Genomic DNA, 15,715 nt, shown 5'->3' with positions numbered 1-15,715 from the left:
GTTGGGGGACTTGGGAAATGATTGTGGGTAGTTCCGTGCACAGGGCTCATGCTCAGAACACCTTCACTGTCTCCGCTGTGGTTTTTCAGTCATGATGTCTTAGATGTGTCAGAAACTAGTCAGGAAAAGAGCTAAGGCTTGGGGAAGCCACTCGCTGAGTGAGAGGTTTCCATGAAGGTGAGGTCCTGTGTTTAGAGCTACAGGATCCACATTAAAGATGGGTGGGGCATGGTGGCTTCCAGCCTCGCTCCAGGTCTGATGAGAGTCCCAGCTCAAAAGAGTAAGGGCAGAGAGTCATAGAGGAGACCCAGCGTTCTCCTCTGACCTTCACATTTGCACACGGATATGCAGTGTTGCACACAGATAGGCAGTGCGTGCATATAGCCCTCCACACACACATGCGTACAAAATGAACTCGGTCTAATCTAAGATGATTATTTCTCAAAACAGTGTCTACTACCTAAACAAAAGAAAAACAACTTATTCGGCCAGAAATGGCATAGTTAACAGCTGCTTACAGGGTGAGGCTGCAGCATAAGGAACAGTTGTGTTTGCTGAAGGCTGTTTCTAGAGAGGGGCAAGCTTTTGTATAGGAAGCAAAGGAGTGAGCCTGGGTTAGGAAAACACAAGAAGGGACAGAGGCGCTGGGTGGGACACTGGCATTGGAGCCCATTCCCTGAGGCTTCCAGAGCTTGCAGTGTGTGTGTGTGCATGCGTGTGTGCACATGCACACACATTCTTGTGAGTATGTTGAGGGTGGGGTTCCAAGCTGGGCTTCTCAGCTTGGCTGTACAGTGACATCCCTGGACTCTACGGTTACTCCCAGTTATCTTAGCCGCACGCAGACCGTTGCTGTGGGAGCCCCTGGGGATGGACAGAGACGTCACATTGGATGGTGATCTTCAAGAGCTCCAGGCACTCTGCCTGCATGCTGGGTCTGAGAAGTACTGGTTTAGGGGACATTGGTCGCCATTTCTAGATATTCTGACAATTAGTGTCTCTCACACCTGAGCACGTATAAGGATTTCCAGCAATGTTGTCCAAAGTCCACATTCTAGTCACGTTCCCCAAATCTTTAACTTTCAAAGCTTGAAGATGGCCCCAGGCCTGTGCATTCTCAGCTGCCACACTACTAGAGGCAGTCAGCAACCGAGTGAGAAGAGAAAAGGCCAGAGCAGCGTGAGGTGTCCTCGTACACGCAACAGAAAGTGTCCTTCACTGGACTCGAGCTCCAGCCCGGCCCAGTGGACTTAAATAAGTGGCTGTGGGCAGAAGTCAAGTCCATGAGATCAGAGAATGATATATGATGATAGATGATGCAGCATCTTGAGGGATACAGCATTCTGTAATATTTTTTAACTTAATTACCCTAGATAAACTCTGTGAATTCATGTGAAAACTAGCTTCCTCTCCCTGGATGCGCCTGCAAGCCTGCCATCTGCTCTTTTTCCCTTCTCACTAAAAAGAAAAAGAAAAGAAAATCCCAACGCTAAAAGTGTGCACCACTAGGTGGCAGCACGCACTCACGAGCTAACGCCTGCGCCAGGTGCCTTTTCCTGCCTCTAATTAGTAACATTTATTTAGAGTTTGCTCCTCTGGTGTGTGATGTCAATACCATATGTCTTCTTCTCCTAGGAAAGCTGGTCTATGAGCGCATCTACTCCATGTGTGTGGACAGCCGCGGTGCCTTGCCAGGTAATGTCATGCTTCCTGGGTTTGTTGGCACCAGTCTGCTCAGAACCACAGTTAGACGGTTTTAATCAAGTCAGGATTTATTGAAAACGGATAAGGGTTTTAATTCAATGTGTTGAAAGAAACGTGTTTGAAGTCTGATTGTCTCAGTCATCCAAAGCCATCAGAAGGTCTGCAAGCAGGGAAGTCATTAGAACGCAGAGAACGGGGAAAGGGTGGAGTGAGACCTGGCTGCACACCAGCGTCTCCACTGCTACTACTCAGTGCTCCTGTTTCATGTGGGCCTTTCTTTCCAAGAAGCAAATTGCTTAAGTAAAAACAGCGTATGTATGAGAGGATGTCCGATAAATCAATAGTCGCAGATGCCCCAGCTCCTCAGCCTATACATAAATATTGCTGGCATTAAATTCATTGCCAATCAATTTTAAATTCCCAGGGGGTTCTAATGGGACAGGTGGATGATGGACGTGTGTTGTCACTTGAGCAGTCGTGACGATGCGTTCAGATGCAGCATCTTCAGCTGCAGCTTCCTTTCCTCACACGAGCTGCAGCAGCAGCCCGGGCTGTCATTTCCTCCCTCTCCCTGCTCCTGGCAGCAGTTCTTGCTGGGGGACCAGGAGACAGCGATAGTGGCAGTGACCCATATTTTGGCTTGTTCCTTCCTTCTTCCCTACCCTACTCCCTTTTCTCTCTTCCTTCCTTCTCTTTCTCCTCTCTGGCCCTCCTTTTCTATCCACCCAGATATCATCCGTCTCCCCTCCCAGCCATCCTCTACCCATCCCTCCATCCACTCACCCCCCCCAATCCGTTCACCTGCCCTCCTAATCCTCCTGTTCTGCCCCCTTCTGCCTTCCCACCAACCATCCATCCATATACCCACCTGTCCATTTACCCATCCATCTCCTTCAAACTCTTTGACGTGAACATTCCTCAGAAGGAAACACTGCTGTACACAGCCTTAGGTCTGTGTGAGCCCTCGGAGCTCCCCTGTCTCACCATAGAAGGGCAAGCCCAGTGCAGCCGGGTCAGAGCTATGCCTGCACTGTCTGGTCCAGTGGCCACCAGCCCCATGTTGCTCTTGAGTACTTGAGATGTGGCTGGCAAACCTAAATGAGCTTTGAATATAAAAAGAAAAGACACTAGTTGTGGAGGAACATGCCTGGAATTCAGCATGTCCCAGCACTCAGGAGACTGAGAGAAGGATTGTGAGTTCAAAGTTAGCTTGGGCTACATAGTAAAATCCTGTCTGTAAACCCCAAGGGCTGAGGATGTAGCTCAGCCGTAGAGTGCTTACATAACATGTGCAAGCCTTCATCCCCGGCACTGCAGAAAGGGGAAAGAAAGAAAAGAAATGACAAAAGACACTGGAGTGTAAGACTTAATGCACATCGAAAGCCGTATAAGCCACTCGTAACTTCTTAGACTGGTCGCGGGTTAAGATGGTACTCTGGATGAACCGGGCCTCAGCCCGTTAGTGTAGTTAGCTGTACCTCTTCAGCCTCTGACCCACCCCTCGCCTGTACTCAAGGTTTTAGTGTCTCTTTCTGGTAAGTGTAGGAGCTTAGAAAGGCGTGCAGAGGCCGGCCCTGTGGGAAAATGATCTCTGCTGGCCGGGGATCTGGGAAATCCACATTTATTTATTGAATGTACGCTCAGCATGTGACTCATGGGCATCACCTCAGCCGACTGCCAGAATTAAACTTGTATGTTTTCTTTAGTAACAATGGATGTTTTTAAAATGCATGTATTTCTGTGCGCTACTTATGAGCCTGAAGCCCTTCGAGGCCTGAAGAAGGATGGATCTGCTGGAGCTGGACTCCTGGGTAGAGTGTGCTGTTTCCTGTAGGTGCCGGAAACAATTGGAGTCCTTCACAGGAGCAGCAAGTTCTCTTCACAGCTGGGCTGTCTCTCCTGCCTGACTAGCATGGCTTTAAAATCCTTTTTGGTGGGCATTTGGAGAAATGGGTCAACTGTCAAGAACACTTGCAGAGGACCCAGATTTGTTACTCAGCGCCCACACGGGGACTCACAGCCATCTGTAGACTGTAGTTTGAGGGTATCTGATACCCTCTTCTGACCTCTTCAGATTTTCACAGCGCCCGTGCACACACAGACACACAAATAGAATAGATAAGTTTAATTCCATTTCCTTGTTGGTTGCTTTTTGAGACGTGGTCTCATGTAGCCCAGGATTGCTTAAAGTCCCTCTAGCTGAGGATGACCTTGAATTTCTGAGTTTTGTGCTTCACCTCCCAAGTACTGGGATCACAGGTGTGGCCCACACCTTTCTGGTTCTTATATTGGTTCATATGCAGTTGCTTATGAAGGGTGAACTTTTGGAAGAAGTTTGACTAGTGATGCCACCTGTAGTCCCGGAACTCCAGACTAAGGCAGGATGTAGGCTAATCTGGTCTAACTTATGAGGACCTTGTCTCAAAATAAACAAGTTTGTTGGTATGGCCTGCCTGATCCTCAGGGTCATTTGACTTTCTGTTTACCTCAGCCATTTTCCTAAACAGTGTGTAGGGCCAAATAAGAAAAAAAATCACTAATTGGTCTTACCCAAACTCAAATACAACAGCAAAGGGTGTTTTCCTCATTTGAAAATAGTAGTTAGCAGTTTTAAATTGAATATTTTACTTTAGCTGTGAGCACTACAGTTCAGGGTCTGTTTTGATTTTGTTTTGGAGCAGGTTTGCTATGTTGCCCAGGCTAGCCCAGGTTTTTGTTTTCTTGCAATTGATTTTGTCATTATATTTTCCCTTTCCCTTAAAATCTTTCCTTGATGCTTTTCTCTGGTACTGAGAGCCCAGAAGGGAGAGGACAGACTCTGTCCACAGTTGTCAGGGGACTGAGGAGTGACTCTTAACTGAAATGAGGAGGAAAGCTTTGAAGTTCCTCTGCAGAATTCTGCCTGAAGAGTTATGTGGGGGAGGAGCTGGTGACATTTGCACTCATTCTTTCCATCTGAGTCAGTTCCCAGACTGGAGAAGCTAATTCTTGAGCTCTTTGCCCTCAGGAGTTCCAACTGTGGGCTAGTTCTCGTGAGTTTGGAGAATGCTAAGATCTCTGTGGGTTATGCCAAGTATACACCAGTCCGTGCCTGGTGGCCCACACCTGTAATCCCAGCACTCTGGAGGATCATGGATTCTGAGCTAGCTTGAACTACAGGGTGAAGAAAAGGAGTAGGGAGAAGAGGACAGAGAAGAAAAGGAAAAATTGAAGAGGAAAGGTGTATGTCACTATGTGCAGTTACCCCTCCCCATATTTCTTCAAAAATTTTTAACATTTATTTATTATGTGAAGGAGACGGGGCACACGTGTGCTACTGTTACTGTCAGTCATCAATTCGATGGCAGGGAAGATGTCGAGATGGCAGGTAGCAGCAGAGGAAACTCAACAGACAGGAGCAGACAGTCAGCTGTTGAAGACGGAAGTGAGGAAGCATAACAGGAGCACAGAGAGAATGGTCCTCTGCAAAGCACACGGCCGCAGGAGGCTGAGGCCCAGCCGCTCCTTGAGGCCTGGGTTTTAAAGTCCTTGAAGAGTGGTCTTCCACTAATGTAAGGCTGGTCAGTTTGAGGAAAGTTATACAACTGTTGTGTAAACATGTCCGCTGAACTTACTGAGCTAGCCCACCAGTGGGGAACCTGCTGGCAAGACAGGTAATTCTCAAGGCCTTTGCTCTGTGTTGTGAGGCTTTTGACAGGAGGGCGGGGCAGAAGCCAGCCATCTTGGAAGCTCACCATGTTTATTACTTAGTTATAGCCCCTCTCCCTGTCTGTCTGCCTATTAAAGACTCAGTCTAACTCCTCCTCTCGCACCACAGCAGCAAGCCTGTGAAAGGTTACAGGACAACTTCTGGGAAGCAGTTTTCTCCTTCCACTGTGTGAGACCCAGGGATTGGACTCAGGTCATCAGGCTTGGCAGCAAGCCTCTTTACCCACTGAGCCATCTCATTGTCCCCCTCTCCCTTCTTAATCCAATATATATATAATGAAGTCAGATACCCTGAATGTTGTTATTTTGTTCCGTAGTTGGGAGACATCCTAGCACTTGACTGTATTGTGGATCTTGCCTCATTTCGGCAACCCCATCATCTTTGGATTGTCCCCAGAGATGACTTGAGCCACATTGGGATGGCATGGACTTTTTATGGCAATGAAAGAAAATTAGACTAATTGGTCTCTTCTAAACATCTGCAAAAGTTCAGAGTAGAAAAATAAAGTACTTAAGTCTGCAAAAGTTGAGTTAAAAAATAAAGTACTTAAAAGAAAAAAAAAGCATGGGGGGAAAACCCCCTCTGTTATGTGGAGCACTCTTCTGGATTAATTTCCAAATCCTGGATCCCTTCCCCATGTTGCAGCCGCAGTGCAGTGTTAACATATGAAGTACGTCATCCACGCTGTGCCCCTCCCCTGCCCAGAGCCTTCAGGGCATGGCCTCTGCACTTAGGAAAGCCCTTGGAGGCTCCCTCTGTGCCCCGCCCGGCCACTGAGCAGGCTGCTCCTCCCTGAAGCTCACCACAGGCTGCTCTCAGGGCCTCTGCCTTTGGTTTCTGTCTAGATTACATTGCCTTCCTATGCAAGCATGGCGGCTCCCCTGTGACTCAGGTTGTAGTTCAGGCACTACCTGTCTTCCCCGATTCCTTCATCTAGTCCTCCACCCTCTGCACGCATGCCTGTCCGTTCCTCTGCCTAGCCTTCTGTCTTTCCAGGTTTATTTACCTGGTGTCTTACTGTTTCCTGTTAGTTGTCTCCACCACTGGTAAGCTTCCCGAGGGCAGTGCCCTGTGCACTGTCTGAAAGCTTATACACTGTCTGTAGTTGGCTTCTAAAGGCCTTTCTGGTGGACACATGAAGTGTAAGAGTCTTTTATTTAGTATTGTTTAGTTTTCTATGCTGTGTTAAAGTCTTGTATAACACGGTCTATATCTTAATTCTCTCTTGACCTGGAAGTAGTCTCTGTCATTGTATGAGATTGCTGTATGTGTGTGTATGCACTTGTGTGTACATGTATGTTTTTATGTGTATATATGCCTTGTGTGTGTGCATGTATGTATGTGTCTCTGTACATGCATGCACATGTGTGTATATGTATGTGTGTCTCATGCATATATATGTATGTACATGTGTATATATGTTTTAGGTGTCTCTTGTGCATGTGTATGTAAATGCGTATATATGTATTGCGTATCTTGTGTGTATATGTGTACCTTTGTATGTATGCATGTGTGTTTGTGTGTTGCTGTGTGTATGTATGTGTCTGTGTGTATGTGTATATATGTGTCTGCGTGTATGTCTCTGTATGTGTATACTTATATGTATGTGTCTCTGTGTGTATATAAGTGTCTGTGTTTTTCAATGAGCTGTAAGATTTCAGCCTTTTCTTTTTGTGTCAGGGTCTTGCTATGTATCCCTGAGCTTGCAATCCTCCTGTCTTAACCTTCTACTCTTTATGAAAATGTATGCCATGTCTGAAACTGTGAGGGTGACTTTATGTTATTGATAACAAAGACTATGTATATCAAGATTAGGCCTGGCTGCAGAGCCGGACCATTGAATGCCACCAAGGAAGGTAGAGCTGGCCAAGGATCTCGATTCTGGCCTTTGGTGTGGGCCTGGGTCAGCGTAGCTGCAGAGACTCCAGCTTTTGTATCTGTTCTCCTGTCAGGCAGGTGGGGCAAGGGGGATAAATACCCCTCTTAAAGAGGCCTCACGGAAATCGCACTTTTGTTTGTGTTCTGGGGTCCAAACTCAGTCAGATGATGTTACCTAGCTGCAAGAATGGCTGAGTGGCCAGCTCAGAAACCAGGGTTCTATTATTCTATTATTATTATTAAAGAGAAAAGGAGCAGATACTGGGATAAGCTGGCAGTGTGACCACAGGGGCCTGGAGTGTTGGAGCAGGGTTGAGGTGGCTGCTTGGCTCAGGCTCAGGCCTCAACTTACCGTCAGCCTTGGCTCTTTGTGGTAAAAGTGCTGTTGACATTTCCTGTTGTGAGACCAGGTGCTAGATGCATCCGTGGTCCATCAGCTGTTGCTACAGTGACTGCTCCCCACATCAAGGAACTCTGTCAGCAACATATGGTGGCAAAGAACGCGGGCTGTGGAGCTGGGCTGCCCTGGCTTATATTCATGCTCCAGTCGGCTTCCAGTCAGCTTCCTGTGTGTCCTGCACAGGTCACTAAACTTCTCTGTCCTCCCAACTCTGGAGGTAGATAGAGAGTTACTGTGTGGGTATATGATCCAGCTAATGTTGCTGAAACACACTGCACAGTGCTGGGGTCTTCCAGCGTGTGCGCGCGCTGGTGTGATTCCTGTCGCTATTTCAGTAAGGCCTGGAGGGACTCTTCTTCCTCATTTGCTGCCCTGGACTTGCAGCAGCATTAAGGATCCAGGAACAGGCCAGTTGGGGTGGCACACGCCTTTAACCCCAGTGCTTGAGGCAAGCAGATTTCTGTGAGTTCCAAGGCAGCTAAGGCTACATAGTTAGACTTAAAAAAAAAAAAAAGCCAGAGTGGGAAGCAACATTGACTCTTTTTCGTTGCAGATCATTTCTCTCCAGAGAACGTGAATGATACAGCCAAGGAGACATGCCTGAACTGGTTTTTCAAGATCGCTTCCATCCGGGAACTCATTCCGAGATTGTATCCTTTTCTTGTCCTGTTTTAGTGATGGGAGGAAGAGTAGTGCTGGTGACAGCAGCCATTGGTTGGGCTGCCCTAAAGTTCCTGGTGAAACCTGCTTCTGTTGTGGCCGACAGCTACACTAGAGAGATTCTTGCTTGGGATCTCATTCCTTCCTGTTGGGTCTCTTGTTTGTCACTTGGGTTACAATGCATGAAGAACACTTTCGTTCCTTTGAAGAACATTTATATTTATCTCTATTAAGGTGCCTTGTTTCAAAAAAGATTTAACTCTGTGTGTGTGTGTGTGTGTGTGTGTGTGTGTGTGTGTGTGTGTGTGTGTGTGTGTGTGTGTGTATGCACACAACTTTGGAAGCCAGAGGTATTGGATCTCCTGGAGCTGAGTTTACAGGTGGTTGTGAGCCACCCTGAGGATGCTGGGAGCCGAACTCTTGCTTCTCCGTCTTGCATCCTGATGAGCCACCTCGAGGGTGCAGGTCCTGCTCCTCTGCACTGGTACCTAGTACGGAAGCATGGAGACTCTGACCTACACACACAGCATCTTAGTCATCTCAGGGCCACATGCCCTTTGGGCTTTGATCTAGAGACTTAAAACTTGTTTTAAATTTCAACACAGAGCCATGAACCAACAGGCAGCATTTTCCAAAACTTAAATTTTCCAAAACTTAAACTTTAAATGGAAGGGCAGAGCTTGGAGAACCCTGTAGAGAATGCGGCAGCCTCTGACTCAGTTCTTTCCATTGCCAGAGGCCATCATGGCCTCATTGTGCCTAAAACTTACCTAAGTGTTTTTGTTTCCCTTTTGACATCGCCTTTGTCTGGCAGTGCACAGGCCATCGGGAACATGTCTTCCTTAACGGAGCGCTTCCATAGTTACGTGGAAGCATCCATCCTGAAGTGTAACAAATTCCTCTCCAAAACGTAAGGCCTTTCTTCACCTGGATCTGTAGAATTCTGCAGAGCTCATACACATGTGCACAGGCAGGCGCACGCAATGGCAGTGTGACAGTAGTGATGTACTGTTTGTGTGTGACCCTATGCTCATCATCTGTGTATTTTCCCCACGCATCGTGTGGAAACTTGGTAAAATGCAGATGGCAGTTTCATCCCAATCTAACGAACAGAGAGGGAAAGGTCGAACGTGGGGGTGAGGCAGTGTGGAGCTCACAGGAGGTCAGTTCCACCTGCATTCGGCCTTGTGAGTTTCCAGTAAGTTATTCCTACGCTGAGCCTTAGTCCTCTCTCCCGAACAAGGATCTAATGGGTTCATGGGGGCCCCGAACCATGCACACGGCACTGGGAGGCACGAGAGCAGACCTGGCCGGCACCGTGCTGTGCGGGCTGCCACTGTTGGTTATGATGGTGAAGATGATGAGGGAGCAGGAGCCCTGGCTCCTGGGGCCCAGGCAGCAAACTGTTGTGGTTTCTCAGAGATGTGATCCTGAGAGCCATTCTCAGAGCTTGAGGAAGGACCTCCCACATTATTTAATATGGAGCTAGGGGTGACTGGCATGGTTTATAGGTGCTAAAGAAATAGGTATCTTTGCCTCCCCAGATGGGCAAGGATCATGTCTAAGAGGGAAGGACCCATGTCACAGAAGTGAATCCTAGGTCACCTTAATGAGTTTGGGGGTGGCTGAGGTGGTAGAAAGAGATAGGACACAGGATACTGAACCAGGGCCAGTGTTCCACGTAGACCCAGATAGATCAGGGGGCTAGCAGTTGATGGAAAGCCAGGTTGGGGATAAAACTGTTAAAATAAGTAAAGTGTGGCTGGGTAGGTAGGTCGCACATCCTGCAACCCCACTGCTAGGACAGGAGGATTGAGAGTTTGAGGCCAGTGTAGGCTGTGTAGTTAAGACCCTGTGTCAAACACATCAGAGAAATAAATTCATAATAATTCTGACCTCAGACAGGGATATATATATATATATATATATATATATATATATATATATATGCCTTAGTAAATTGTATCCACAGAGAAAAAGTGGTCACACTGCCTTGGCAAACTGAAACTTTGACCTTGATTTGTTCTTAGTTGTGTTTTCCTCCTCAACGTTTAGGATAATACGGCCGTATCACGGAAACGAGGAACAGGGAGAATGTAACACTGCACTCCTCTCTCCCACAGGGGGATTTCAGAGTGCCTGCCCCGACTAACCTGCATGATCAGAGGGATTGGGGACCCACTCGTGTCCGTGTACGCCCGGGCCTACCTGTGTCGGGTATGCTGAGCTCCCCTGCACGGCTCCTGCCTCCCTAGGGCCCCTCCTCCAGCACTCGGTTAGCTGCTAGCTGTAGGACACAGCTCTTCCACAGAGCCGAGAGCTGCAGGGCTGTGTGTAGAAGTTAATTTTGAAGTAGACCAACTTACCACAGTTCTAATTAGGGGACGTCTAAGGTCATCTTTACCCAAGTGAGCTGGTTTTCTGGATTAATTTTCTCAGTTCCAGCTGAGGAGGAGGCTCCAGGCTCCTTTTAGTCCCTTGAGACAGGCTTTTCCCTGTGTCAGATTCTTTGGCTTTATTTTGTGTGGAGAGAGAGGGGTGCGTGCGTGTGTGCGTGTGTGTGTGTGTGTGTGTGTGTGTGTGTGTGTGTGTGTGTGTGTGTGTGTCTGTGTCTGTCTGTCTATGACTCTGTCTCTGTCTCTATGGCTGTGTGCCTGCTTGTCTTCATCTTGTTAAAAAGAGTTGGGCTGCATGTGAGCTGCGCAGGGCCTGGGAGGGAGAGCGTCCCTGTGACCTGACACAGGCCTAGGCTGCTGTGCTGGATGGGAGACAATTGGTCCTCCTTAGCCTCACTCTGAAGAGGTGCAGCTTGGTGCCTTTATCTCATTTAGCTGTTGGTTTCTGAAGAATGCATCCCACGGAGCCACACATGGCTTCTGCTCTCGAAGGCCTCCCAGATAGTGGGTCTTCTGCCCTTGCCCTGTCAGCCTTGTGCACCTTCAATGAGGGCTTCTCGCCTCTGCTAAGTCACAGCCTCCCTTGAGAACAGAACCACAGATGGAGCCTTGTGCAGGAGTCGTGCTACTCATTCGTAAACCAGGGTCTTCACTCTGCTTCTGTGCGTGTAAGTGAGGAGAGCTCTGTGACCAGGAGTCACCAGAGCACCTGGCAGGCACTCCTTGGAGTCAGCGCAGACTCCTGTCATGGAGGACACGTTCCCAGGGAAGAGAAAGGTGCCTCCGGGTACCTGTTCCTCCTCTGTAACAGGTGAGGTACAGGGTGCTTTTCTGCTCGGAATCCAGGTGGGTTCCCAGAAATCCCAGAGCTAACCTTTGGAGTCTATTGACAATCCTGCGTCAGAGCTTGAGGATGGCTTCCTGTGCCCAAAGCACTGTCTCCTGTGTGCAGAGCACCACTTCCCCGGTGAGACACCCAAGGACACCCTTGTTTTCATATTTGCACTCTTGCCTTTCACCGCAATAATTCTGGCAAATTCTTTCCATTCAGTTGGCTTCTGTTGGAAAATAAAATCAAACTAAGGTTGAGGCATCTACTTACGAAAGAGCAGCCATCAAAGAGACAAATGCTCCTTACAGAACTGAGGTCGGAAGCAGGCCATGTGAGCAGGGGATGGATAGTGCTCCTTGCAGGTAAAGTGTAGTGGTGAGACTGAGGAAAACCCTGCCCCAAGAGGCCGAGGAAGCGTTACTGTATTGGAAACATCATGTCATCTATACAGGAGCTGTAGAAGACAAGTCCTCTTTGAGCATTGTTAAGTGTTTTGATAGAAAGAATCCAGGGCTGACTTGGCAGAGTGCTGGCAGGTGCAAGATCCTGGGTTCAGTCCTGGGGTTGGGGGTGCACATCTGTAAGGATGTTTGTGGCTGAAAGTGGCAGGAACCTCCTTCAGACTCTTGGCTCGTGTGGTAGTTAGTCTTGCTTTTATTGAGAGATGTCTCAGATCAGTGAAGCACACATCTGAGTGTATCTATGAAGGTTTTTCTAGAGACGATTAGATTACTGGGGCTCTAACCCGAGGCATGAATTAGTCACGGGTGGATGCATTCTATGATGGTGGCCCTCGGAGGTGGTAAAAACAGAGGTGGGGCTTGTTGGAGGGAATAGGCCATTGTGCACTCTGGGAGCTGTGTCTTACCCTGGTTCCTTCTTTTTTCCACTCCTCTTTCTCCTCCTCTCATGTGTGGGAGCCTCCCTCCATCACACACTCCCACTCACACGGTGTCCGGTCCTCACACATGGGATCACGTGACCCTCGAGTGAACATTCTGAAGCTGAGTGAAGATTGTTCTTTCTTCTTTGCATTGTCTTCTCAGGTATTAAGAGAAGTAACTGATAGAAAGATGTCTGAAAATGAGAGTGAATGAAAAATAAAATAAAGGAAAGGAAGGGACATGACTCTCTCTGGAAAGGGCTTCTTGTTCTGTGTGGGAGAGCACAGCCAGAGGCAGGGACATCTGGGAGAGTCCGGAGTGGACATGACCCAGAGCTGTGCTGGGTGGGAGAAGGCCGGAAGGGGGAGGGGAGAGAAGGGAGCTAGGTGCAGCAGCCAGGAGGTCCAAAGGTTCAAAGAGAGTGGGGAACCCAAATGGTTGGATTATATAGGGAAGAACAGTCCAGTCCCTGGGCTGAAGAGTTCAGGGTGAGCCTGCCAGGAGGGCCCTGTAAGTGGTAAGAGTGAGGGATGCTGGGAGAACCTGCTGTGAGGCTGACTTCCAAGTTGCTGCTTTGGCTTGATTAGAAGAGATAGAAAGGAAACAAAAGCAACGAGTGGGTGAGCCTGAAAGTTGTTTGTAGGGGAAAGGTTGAGGAATCTCTCCTCAGCTCCTCTCCACTGCCTGCCCACTGGGCCAGCCTTCCCTGTCACCTAAGGTACTTATTAAGTAGAAGGGAAGACAATGGAATTGGTGGTTGTCCTTTGAAATACCCAGCCTTCGAGCTGCTCTGAGAATGTGGTGAGTCTCACAGTTCTGCCTAAAGGGTGGTTGATACCCCTAGAACAGCATGCTTATTGTAACCACTGGGACCTGGTGACTGGGAGAACTCGGTCCCTGTTGGAGAAGCCCAGATAACAGCTTCCTGTAGGAAGTCTCGTGAGGTTGGGCAGCAGTTTGGACCTGAGTCTGAGAAGGGGAACCTGGTGCTGGAGACATTATGTATTCAAATGCTTGTTCCCTGGTGTGGTGGATGCCTTCACTTACCTTCCAACTTCAGTGCTCTGACTCCCCAAAAGGGAGTTCTTTTTAGCTAAAAAATTTAAAAATTTTCCGTTGTATTGAAAAAAGCACTCTCCTCTTTGCCTTATGTGTCTTGCTTCAAACTTTAAAACTCAGGCTTTTTTTAAAATACTGAATCCTGGAGCCAATAATCACCATGTGGCCTTGGCTGGCCTAGAATTCCCGATGTAGACCAGGCTGGCCAGGAACTCAGAGACCCGTCTGCCCCTGCGTCCTGAGTGCTGAGATTAAAGCTGTATGGTGTCATGCTGCCCTGGACGATGGCTGTAACAAATAATTATTATTTTCACTAGTGTGTGTAGGCGTGCCTTGGGTCTGATTTCTCTCCACCATTTGGGCTCCAGGGATGTACTCAGATTGCTCGTTTTGGTGGCAGGCACGCTTTCCTACTGAGCTGTCTCCTGACAGATGATGACGTTTGTGTTCTTTGTACTCGTCGTATTAGAGCTGTGTGAAACTCATTTAAAAGTCTTTCCCCATGACTGCCCGGCTGGCAGAGAACAAGTCTGCATTGCTTTTAGCAGTGCTGTAGAAGCTGACTGTCTTTTACAGCATAAGCTCTAGGGCTTCAGGAAGATGCTAGGAGTTGAACCCAGGACCACTGCCACACCACTCCTTCCCCCTTCGTCCTCCTCGCTTCATCTAATAAACATATCCACAAGTGTTGATTGTCTTGTGTGTTTGAAATGAAGAGAATGGTGTTTTCGCCATCCCGGGAGCAGCCTTCCATTGTGCTGTATTGATTTGTTCTCTGGGTGGTTTGTTCAGGAATATACTCATTGCTCTTGGGAAACTCAAAGATGATCACAAATGCCTCTTTCCCATTAAAAATAGCTTCTGCGGTTTTTCTTATAAAATGAATACTTGTTTATTGAGTGGGGAAACAGATCAGCAGAATGGTGTAGGCTTCTCCCCTAAGTGTCTGTGTCTGTGCTTCTGTGTGTGTGCCTGTGTGTGTCCCTGTGTGTGTGTGTGTGTGTGCCCGTGTGTGTGTGCCTCTGTGTGTGTGCCTCTGTGTGTGTGCCTCTGTGTGTGTGTGCCTCTGTGTGTGTGTGCCTCTGTGTGTGTGTGTGTGCGTGTGTGCGTGTGTGCGTGTGCGTGTGCATGATGCTGTGGTACTAGGGTCCTATACATGCTAGGCAAACACCCTACCCTGAACTATATTCCAGCTCCCTTGTTTTCTGATATCAAACTTGTGCTATGGGTGTGTGGCACACACTTGTAAGCCCAGCTCTTGAGAGACTGGGGCAGGGGTATGGTTGGGTGCAAGGCCAGTGAGAACCTAGTGAGAACCTGGGTGGGAAGGAAGAAGACACCACGAGCAGTGTCCTCCTTGCCACTGGCTCTTCGATGTAAGGATGGTGTCACTTGATTTACTTACAGGTGGGGATGGAGGTGGCCCCGCACCTCAAGGAGAGCCTCACTAGGAACTTCTTTGACTTCCTGCTTACATTTAAACAGGTAGGAGAGCGCCACCGCAGCTCACTGAGCTAACCGTTCCATGAACAGATTCACCAGGCTGAGGATCCTTGCAGCCAGCCAGATGTGCAAAAGGACACTGGCATCTGCAGGGGTCTTTACCTTGTGTTGGGGGGAGAGTTACCACACATGTGAGCAGGAAATGCATCCAGCCAATTGGCCTTACTTCCTGGCATCTGCTGATCCATTTCCTGGGTTTCTTCTGCCTGTGCAGCACACTCTATAAACTGCTCAGCTGGGCAGCATGGGAAACTTGCTGTGCATTTTGTTTTGTTTTTAAATTCAGCTGAGAAAGCAGGCTGTTACCCTCATGTCCACTTCTAAGCCAGCCTGCCTTGTATGATGTGACTCCTTTCTGATGTCCCTTTGGTCTCCTGTAGATTCATGGAGACACTGTCCAGAACCAGCTGGTGGCCCAGGGTGTGGAGCTGCTGTCCTATCTCCCTCTGTACTCGCCTGCCATGGGCTGGATCTTCCAGTGTGTCTCCTACCATGCTCCTGAGGTAAGGCCAGTCAGGGTCACTGCCGGGGAGCAAGGCTGGCTTCCTTTCCCCTTAGTGTGACACCTCTGTAATATTTCCAGGGGCCTTTCCAACTGTCGTGCCAGTTGCCCTGTGGCTGATTCTCTGCTGATTGCCTCTCTAGATTATATCATTTCCTGAGACTGGGAGGAAAGGAGCTGCTCAGAGA

The 15,715-nt window shown here is 48.4% G+C and overlaps 1 protein-coding gene across 1 annotated transcript in view; it reads left to right on the top strand.

Moving 5' to 3' along the window:
* Vps35l (VPS35 endosomal protein sorting factor like) overlaps window positions 1-15,715 on the top strand; it is a 103,609-nt gene that overhangs the window by 24,188 nt on the left and 63,706 nt on the right. The window contains exons 9-14 of the mRNA XM_032892802.1: window positions 1,636-1,695; window positions 8,245-8,341; window positions 9,214-9,261; window positions 10,475-10,568; window positions 14,930-15,007; window positions 15,406-15,528. Coding sequence (XP_032748693.1) covers window positions 1,636-1,695; window positions 8,245-8,341; window positions 9,214-9,261; window positions 10,475-10,568; window positions 14,930-15,007; window positions 15,406-15,528 — 500 coding nt within the window. The remainder of the gene's footprint in view (window positions 1-1,635; window positions 1,696-8,244; window positions 8,342-9,213; window positions 9,262-10,474; window positions 10,569-14,929; window positions 15,008-15,405; window positions 15,529-15,715) is intronic.

The sequence above is a fragment of the Rattus rattus genome, chromosome 2 (genome assembly GCF_011064425.1).
Source record: "Rattus rattus isolate New Zealand chromosome 2, Rrattus_CSIRO_v1, whole genome shotgun sequence".
NCBI lineage: Eukaryota > Metazoa > Chordata > Mammalia > Rodentia > Muridae > Rattus > Rattus rattus.
This window is presented reverse-complemented; position numbering and strand designations above follow the sequence as displayed.